General features: G+C 35.4%; 2 protein-coding genes and 1 long non-coding RNA gene across 8 annotated transcripts in view; 2 read left to right on the forward strand and 1 right to left on the reverse strand.

The window, feature by feature from the left end:
* Positions 1-6: 6 nt before the first annotated feature.
* LOC109586215 (wiskott-Aldrich syndrome protein family member 2-like) lies at positions 7-1,527 on the forward strand. The gene is made up of 3 exons (XM_020002386.1): positions 7-193; positions 320-400; positions 652-1,527. Exons 1-3 carry the CDS (start codon positions 92-94, stop codon positions 907-909), a joined length of 441 nt encoding a protein of 146 aa, XP_019857945.1. The 5' UTR covers positions 7-91; the 3' UTR covers positions 910-1,527.
* Positions 1,528-1,685: 158 nt separating this feature from the next.
* Positions 1,686-3,853, forward strand: LOC109586211 (uncharacterized). 2 transcript variants are annotated; one of them, XR_002186874.1, is made up of 3 exons: positions 1,686-2,163; positions 2,265-2,339; positions 3,763-3,853. It is a non-coding gene; the product is annotated as an uncharacterized LOC109586211 (long non-coding RNA). The 2 variants fall into 2 exon arrangements; XR_002186875.1 differs by having other exon boundaries at positions 3,792-3,853.
* A 569-nt stretch (positions 3,854-4,422) lies between these two features.
* Positions 4,423-8,981, reverse strand: part of LOC109586221 (uncharacterized) — an 8,535-nt gene continuing 3,976 nt past the window's right edge. Inside the window, exons 4-18 of one of the 5 annotated variants that reach the window (XM_020002391.1) lie at positions 7,733-8,708; positions 7,189-7,602; positions 7,033-7,126; positions 6,683-6,986; positions 6,588-6,632; positions 6,421-6,540; positions 6,230-6,370; positions 6,074-6,184; positions 5,927-6,024; positions 5,750-5,883; positions 5,641-5,697; positions 5,204-5,303; positions 4,997-5,157; positions 4,880-4,945; positions 4,423-4,588 (exon numbers count right to left, since the gene is read on the reverse strand). In XM_020002391.1, coding sequence (XP_019857950.1) covers positions 4,454-4,588; positions 4,880-4,945; positions 4,997-5,157; positions 5,204-5,303; positions 5,641-5,697; positions 5,750-5,883; positions 5,927-6,024; positions 6,074-6,184; positions 6,230-6,370; positions 6,421-6,540; positions 6,588-6,632; positions 6,683-6,986; positions 7,033-7,126; positions 7,189-7,602; positions 7,733-8,708 — 2,956 coding nt within the window. In that variant the 3' untranslated portion in view covers positions 4,423-4,453. The other 4 variants (XM_020002390.1, XM_020002389.1, XR_002186887.1 and 1 more) reach the window with 4 other exon arrangements.

Raw genomic sequence — 8,981 nt, forward strand, 5'->3', positions numbered from 1 at the left:
AGATCCTGATACTAGTAACCTACCAGCTGAGAATGCTCCTCCTCCTTCTTATACTTCATTTTCCAAAGCTTCAGACCGTCCCCCTCCTCCTATGCCCAAACAAGCTCCTGCTATGCCCCCACGCCCACAAGAGGCTGACATATTCTCGTTTCGTAACGAGCCACCACCTCCAACGTTTGATGACGTTTTTGATGTAAGTAATTTAAGTATGTTGTTTTATTGTTTGTTTTTTTTGACGTTTGGTGATAATAAAACTCCCCAAGCAGCAAAAGTAAACTTATTTTAATCTTAATTTAATGATTATTTTTATTTTTATTAGCCACAGACAGAGGCTATGTCTGAATGGGGTGCTCTTGAGTCAGAGCTGGATGCAATAGGAGCACCAACAACAACAGCAACAGTAAGTGATGAACAACAAGTCAACAACAGCAGTATAGTATAATATTGATGCATTAGTTTAAGCAAAAAATGCTCCAGAGATTTCTAAATAAATGCATGTACACGTACATGTAACTACTAGCTAAAAGAGCAAGCCAAGAACTAACTTTAAATTTCCTTCCATGCAAGTTCTAAACATAGCGTTTTATTACAAAAAACATGTAACCGTATATACATTTAATTGTTAATCTACAATTTCTTTCTCTCTCCCAGTCTGCTCCTGCTCCAGCTCCTACTGCTCAGTCAGAGTACATGATAATACCACCACCAGTACCAACAGGAGGAGCAGGTACCTGCCCCCAGCCGAGGGTACAACCCCCTTCCCCCTCTTACCCTCCCCCTCCAGCCAACCCTCCTCCCTCCTTTAGTGGGTTTGATGATTTATCTGATGTCTTCTCAGGCAGCAGAGCTCTTACTAGTCTGTACGAGAATCAGCCTCAAGCCCCTCCCACATTTGCCCCGCCCCCATAACCAAACTCGTTCGGTATGGTCGGCCAGCCCCCCTCCCCCTAATTCCCCACCCCTCCTGTACAAGAACCCTCCATTACGATGGATCTTATGGACGTCGCTATATGTAGCCCACAGCAAAACACAACCACTACTTACCTGATAGGTATGGAGATGAGAATGTCTGGTTTGGGAATGGACCTCCTACCGGGTACGGAACGGGGCAGTTTTAATTTGGAGGGGGCATGGGTGGATTTCCTGGCGGCCCTCAGCCCCCCCGTCTTGGATATTTTCAGTGTACTGGTTGACCCCCTACTAGACAGCAATTTCTCTCAGCCACTCCTACCCAATAACTCCTAGTAATGTCAGGACTAGCGTCATATTGTAAATCCGGCTTAAAACATCATACATGTACTTATACACTAATACATGTACATGTACACTTATATACATGTACAGTAACATACATTTGCTTAACTATAATGCATTATTGACAATTGACTTATTGTAATTATTATTATTATTGTTGTTCTTGTTGCTGCAGATTTTGTTGATAGGGTGTACTTTTGCTATTTTTTAATTTTAAAATTGCAAAAACAAAATTTGATGTCTTCACATCCGGTTTAGTTATTAAGTGTTTATACTTAGATATACATATGACGTCACAAAAGGGTGTTATATACTGGTCATACCCTCATATCATAGATATTAGAGTTGTTTCAAAAAAGGGATTATAATAACAAAAAATACATTTTATGGTTTTAAAAGTGCCATAACATTAACATGGTAAAATTATCTGTACAATAGAAAACAGAATTGTAAAGAGGAAGCATTAGGCTTCTTGATGCATAATGGAGTTCAAACCAGGTCACGTCTTAGTCTACGTTGATGCCAGCTGGAGTTGAATTAGTCAGGAGGGCTTGGCCCTCATAAAGGAGAAAGATCATGTCATCATGACCAATTCCAACACTCTCTTTCCTTTCACAGCACAGATTTGTGCAGACGTATCATGAGTCAAAATAAAATGGCGAATTTAAAATGGGACCACTTGACAGTATGCTCTTTAGTCCTTTACCCTATTCTCACGCACTTTAATAGAGCTCTAATTGGTTGACCTGACTAATCTATTGTTTCTCTTCCTGTATTCTTCCTCTTGTTTGTCTCCCTCCTACTGTATGTCTCTCACAGGTTCATCCTCCCTCTCCTCTCTCTCTCTCTTACAGTGTCAATGAAGAATATGATCCCTGATTGATTGCTTTGTGTCTTTTTGCTCATTTTGTGAGTTTAAGTCTTGTTGATATTTGGGAGTGATATGTTGATGAGTGTTTTGTGATTTGTTGAGAGTTTGATTGCCTGTTTTTGAATTATTCCACATGTAGTAATTGATCTTAGTCAAGTTCAGAAGTTCTATTTTTGGTCAAATTTTATTATAAGAAGGTACATTAAAAATGTGGGTAAGTGTTTATCACCTGTTTGCATTATGTGCATGTACATGTATGTATTAAATTTAAGGCTAAAATTATGTAAAAGCCAAAATATAATGTAAAGCTTTTGTAATAGGCGACAAGCACAATAGATCATGCATGAAGGATACTCCACTTATACTGTACAAGTACATGTATGTTATCTTTAGCCCCGACAACCTAATTGAATTTTGTACTCATGTACATGTACACATAAATGAACATAAGACCAATGACTTATTGTACATGTATATCTTATTTGTCTTTTTTCATGTACATTAAATTTCTTACTTTCTCTTTCCCTCCATACACAATCCCATCCTTTCAAGTGTTGTCCTACATGTACATGTACATGTATATGTACTTATATCAAAATAAGACTATTGTCAAAGCCTGAAATTATAGTCGGACATTTTCTGACAATTTCGCTTAATTAGGCAATCAAATTTTGTATTGTTCTGCCATTTTGCCTGAACAACATAATTTTAAAATAACGATCTAATTTATAATTGATTGTAAAAAGAACTTTATCATAATAAGTGAATAATCAATAATTAATCATGTCTGACTGGAGGTAAGCAAGCTAAGCATACAGCATGAGCTTTATGAGCTGACAATTACTACAATACAGTACATTGCATTTTAAACATTCATAAAAAGTGTAATTTTTATTGGAATCAGCTGTAGTCTTCTACACAACATAAGTTTGTGTAAGTGTACATGTATTTGGCCAAATTTTGTAAGAAATAGCTAGAAATTTTTCAAAGGCTATAATAGTCTTTGGTTGTTGGCCTGATATTTTAAAATTCAAAGATGATTGGAATCACTTCAAATTTCTATATATGCAACATAAAAATTTGTATCATTTTTTAGAAAAATTATAAAAATAGAAAATTTTCTCCTAGCCATTTTTAGCAAAATTTTTGAGCACCTTAACAATCCACTGACAAGAAACTGCATGAGCACTATGCTAAAATCATGTGGAAAACCCTGTACAATTGTTTCATAAAAATGGCAGATCAAATTAAACAATGTTCCTGCCTTATGGTTAACTGTTCTCTCTGAAATGAATATCCTGATTTTTAGCATTGTGAATGAATGTACATGTACATGTACTTAGAATAAATCAAGTTTAATACACTACACACATACATACATGTACACTGTACAATACTCATTAAGTCCTCTTTCCTTTATCCCTATTTCTCCCTTATGCCTCTTCTTTTCACTATACACAATAGCTTTCTTTCTCAAAATGTATTCGTACACATGTACGTTAGTTGTATGATTTCATTTGCTTGTACCCAAAGAGTCCTGTTACAAATAGATTGCTTTGCTTAACATTTAAACTTGAATGTGCATGAAGGTACTCAATCTATATTTATTCTCTTTCATTTTATTTCTCTTTATTCAGCCATTCTCTTTCTTCTCCCTTTCTCTCAGACTGGAAGCTGCTCTCAAACTGCAATCGTACCATGGGACACCAACACAACCTTTAAGTTATGAGTTCATTTTTATTATTGTTATTATTATTTTAAAGAAACATCAATGAAACATTTGAATTGATAATAATAATACTAGTATTGTTATTGTTGTTCTGTACCTCATTCCTCACCATTATCTATACATGTACATGATCAGTAGAACTTGAGCTTCATCACTATGATCAGAGACTATGTAGTACGTATACAGCCAAGATTATCATGCTGATACAGTAGTACTGCCCAAAATTAATGAATCAGGTCTGGATACAGTCCTGATAGCCTATCAGTGCTGTATTACTTAAGTAATCAGGCCTGACTAATTGTTTTTGGGCAGTACTATGTATCAGCATCATAATTCTTGTCTGTGTACCTCCACTCCTCACCCTCTCTCTATGTCATCACAAGAGCTGAGAGCTCATCAGTACAACTTTAGCTTGATCAAAATCAAAGACTGGTATGTACCTCCACTGATGATATAATGTAATTGTAATTGTAATCAGAGAACAATAGAAAATAATCATAACAATCTAATAATAATAATAATAATAATAATAATTTACATGAAACAATCTAATATAACAGTAATAATAACAATAATAATAATACTAAAATTGTTTAAATCTAAAATTTTGGCAATATAAAGTCACAATTTAGCTCAGCTTGGTCTTTCATTTGCTTGAATGCATCCATTTCTTTTATCTCACTTGAAGATGGCCTGTCAGAAATAGGCTTTAACATCAGCTCCACAAGTTTTGCCTAAAATAAAAATAATCACACATTATAAAAATTTGATTATCAGTAGTTTTTTATAGACAGGTTGTGTGCCGTATAGCTGGAAGTTTTGAAGGGAGTTAAATATGGTAAATTACTAAATTTTGGTGATTAGCGAATTTTAACTTGGCGAATTAGTGGCCATGTGCCATTGAGCATGTGTATAATGGCTCGAAATGGCGGCTTTTATTTTGGTGAATGGCTACCAAAATGCCAAACTTAATTCCCTCCAAAATTTCCTGCTATATATACAGAATTCTATTGTGCCGTTATTACTTCATTATAAAAATTTTCTTTAAATTCCTTTGGAAGTCTTCTATTACTCTTTATATCTCCTAAAACCTACATATAAAAATAATATGTGAACCTCCGGCCAATTCATATACCCCATACTTTATCCCTTTCCATTTCTGTGCTAAAAGGAAAGTAAAGCTCAAATAAAATTATTCCAAGCGAATAAACGTCAGCCCTTTCATTATACCGATGACCAGCTTTCTGCTCAGGGCTGACATAAAATGAAGTTCCGATCTCACTAGTATGACTACCCTGAACATCTATTATGAAATAAAAATGATGAAGCACAGCACTATATACATGCACCAGATTGGGGAGCACTGTGCTTAGTAGCTACATTTTGTTTCACTAAGCCAAAATCACCAACTTTAATGCTATCATCCATAGCAAATAGTATATTTGATGGCTATTAAATAAAGAAAATTGAAAGTAAATAAATTAATGTAAAACATTAAGGGGTGAGCCCCAGCAAGTATAAAGTATTACACATGTGCATGGTTGTTGCCAAATTAGATTTGACATCTGCTTTCCTTGCTGATTTTGGGCAACAAATCAGTCTTACTATTTTGCTGCTAATAAACTCAACACTTGCTGCAATTTAATAGTTGCTATTTTATTTCACTAGCTCAGCTGCATGAACACTAAACTAAATCCTGTGGGAAACCCTGGTCCCTGGGGTGTCATCTGAGTAAAGCTCATTCAGGATCGCCCCAGTAAAACTTATTAGCAATAGCTACATATACCTTTAAGTCACGGTGTATGTAATCCTTGTCATGCATGTATATCACAGCATCAAGAATCTAAAACAAAATTAAGGTACATCACTTTAGACTTTTATAATAAAGAACAGACCTGTACAAAAAAATTAAACACTTTGATTCGATAACGATTGTGAACATTTATACTCAGCCAATCTCTTAATGTCTTCCTTTGGCATAATTCCATTTGTATAAACAAGTATTTTTGATAGCCAGCTAAGGAGGAATCTATCATCTAATAATTAAAAACAAAAAAGTGAATTGAGCTTACAGGATGTTGTATCATCTGTTGCATCATCTGTCAGTGTTTCATCAGTTGATTTGGTATGTGTAGGAATGCCTTTCTCCTGTGACCTATTCTTTTGTAAACTATTATTAAACTCCTTAAAATATATCAAGTTTTAGATAAAAAACAAACCTGTCATCTCTAAACTCTATTGAAAAAGACTCAGTACCACTAGAATTATGGTTAGCACCAATAGGAGATAATGTCCGGACAGATTGCACTGATAATGAGTTACTTGGACCACTAAAAGTAAGTAATAAACATTACAAAATTATCTTTCCTTCTTACAAAGAAGTTGAAGGCTCATCCATTGCATCATCATCATCCCACCCAACAGGAGCACAATCAATGAAAGAATTGTAGTATCGAACAATTCCAGGGTGATACAATACAGAAAGTGCATGAACTTCTCTCTTCACCTTACCACTCCTACATGTATATGTACATCAATCAAGACAATAATAAATAGCTTTACTTACGTCGTGGGTATCATCTTAATGGCATACTTTCCTTTGTCCACTTTATGTAAGACATGATAAACAACTCCAAATCCTCCTTTACCAAGCATACCTAGCTTCTCAAAATCTTTCTCAACTCGACTAAAGGCACAGTGTATATCTATAATTAAGAATAAATAACATTATACCTTTGACGTAAAGGAGCTGGTGCAGGATCATTTTGTTGCATTCTCCTATTGATAAAATCATAATTATTATATTGCACTAGCTACATGTAATTAACTTTTCTAGTCTTTCGTCAAATTCCTTCTCAATCTTTGGCTCCAAGTGCGATATTGTACCACGTGCTTTGCATAGCTGGAGGTATTCATGCCAACATTTTACTTCACCATCTGCCTCACTGATATACTGGTCTTCAAAATCAAGTATTTCAAACGGTGTACCGACAGTCACTACAAGAGTTTTTGCTCTTGTGATAACCGTGTTAAACACAAAATGATTAAAGAGACTTTTAGTAAAGTATTCTTTAATTTTCCCATCCTTCAAAGGCTCCAGCAAGCACAAAAATATAGCTTCAAACTGATGACCTTATTTTAAAAGTTTGCAGCTATGCAACAGAAATAATTAAAATACCTTGAATCATAAAAGATGGCAAAAACTTGACTTTCTTTTCCTTCAAAATATTGTAGCAAGGATAACGATAGACCATTTGCTTTATATGATTTAACTAATTAGCATAAAATGACACTCAAAATCAGTCATAATAAATGCATTGTAAATGAGACATACTTGCTTCCTAGTAGAAGAAATGATACAAATTTGAGGCGGCTTCCTTTCCTTTTCTGTTTCTTTCAAATAAAGTAATGCCTGTTCCAAGACAATGCATGCCTCAACCGATTGTTGCTGTTCATTAGCAGCAACACTGTCATGTACAAGTCTAGAATCAGAGCATACAAATTTATAGCCAGATGGACCTTGGTGATGCCAAACTGGTTTATTTTCACTTGCGTGAAGCTTCCCATAAAACAATTCTGGCAATGAAAGGAGATCTTCATGAGCACGATAATTAATGGACAGTGTGGTCATGTAGGTAGCTGCAGTGGGGCCCATTCCCTTGTAGTGACCTGTTAAACGTGTTAAAAGGGAAACATCAAGACCATCATTTTGTGCCTCTTCTCCTAGTACAAGGGTTTTGGGGCCAACCTATTACAAAAGAAGTTAAAATAGTAAAGATAACATAAAACAACTCTACTTGTTTGTCATCTCCAGCTAAAACAATTTTAGCATCGTGTGTAGCAAGAGCTAATGGAGTTATTGCTTCTGGCTCACGTACCTGAGCTGCTTCATCAAGGAACACATAATTGAAATAACCATAGCCAGGAACATCAATTATGTCATAAAGACTCAAGGATCCATTATAAGATGCAATAATGATGACATTCTCAAGCTTTTCTGGCTCTAAATTCTCAAGTTCATCAAAAGTCATGTAGAAATGAGAGTTATGCGAATTTGGGTAAGGATTCCCTAAATATCGAGAAACATGAAAAACACGATACGGAAGTTTGCCCTCTTTATTTTCAATTCGAGTGAAATACTCCTCAATGAAAGAATTAACTGACTGAGGGTGATGAGCACAAATTAATATTCTTGTAAAAGGATCACCTTTCGAAATTCCATTGGTCATAACTTCGTAAGCAGCACGAGCAAGAATACGGGTCTTACCAGAACCAAAGGGACCATTAAGAAGAACTGGAGGAGGGCATGAATCTGCAACACACCTTGAAGAAACAGAAGTGATCATTTGAAGGGCTTGTGTTTGGACATCATCCAGTTTCATGAAGCTATATTTTGACCACTGAGGTTTAAACTTTTCCTCCAAACGACTGAAAGAATGCTTGTCAGATATAAGACAGTTGATAACATACTGCGGTATGACAGCAATGGCATGCTGAAGGTTGCTAAAATAAGAATGTTTTAATTCAAACTTCATTTTAACTTTAAAGTGGATTTTTCTGTGAGATGATCGGCCTTGAAGCATTCTCATGGTTCGACCCGGAAAACATAAATAAAGGCGCTGCTCGACATGAAAAAAATTATGCTGAGAAATTAATGCCTTGCAAACATAAAAATCATTTGACTTATAAATCTTGACGCCTTCGCTGGCTTGAGTGGCATACTCTATCTTGTCATAAGTAAATGCATCATCCTCAATGTACCCAAATTCTTTATATCGTTCTGGTTTTAATGCTAACTCCTTGACTTCTGGTGGAACATCATCAGTGACAAACAATTTGTAAACACCACTACACCTAAGTATAAAAGCAGATCACTTTATAATGTACATATGTGTATATGTGCATGTGTAGGTGCATATCAAATGTGCCAGTTGTGTTATAAATTCCATAATGCACAGGACAAAACAAATGAATACAACAAAGCTACAACAACTATAATATGCCCACATGCCATTGTAAACCAGTAAAAGCACCATTGATGCAGGATTTCCTTTCAGTGGTGGTGCAATTTTACTCATTAAGTGTGAATTACTAGGTATAGCATACATGACTATAATGTACACTCAA

The sequence above is a fragment of the Amphimedon queenslandica genome, unplaced genomic scaffold, assembly GCF_000090795.2.
Source record: "Amphimedon queenslandica unplaced genomic scaffold, v1.1 AMPQUscaffold_12924, whole genome shotgun sequence".
Taxonomy (NCBI): Eukaryota; Metazoa; Porifera; class Demospongiae; order Haplosclerida; family Niphatidae; genus Amphimedon; species Amphimedon queenslandica.

Excerpts from the sequence above, each read along its gene's own strand:
- LOC109586215 (XM_020002386.1), top strand. The coding sequence starts at position 92 with ATGCCCAAACAAGCTCCTGCTATGCCCCCACGCCCACAAGAGGCTGAC. Across the intron at positions 194-319 it reads CGTTTGATGACGTTTTTGAT|CCACAGACAGAGGCTATGTC; the intron begins GTAAGTAATTTA and ends TATTTTTATTAG. Across the intron at positions 401-651 it reads CACCAACAACAACAGCAACA|TCTGCTCCTGCTCCAGCTCC; the intron begins GTAAGTGATGAA and ends TCTCTCTCCCAG.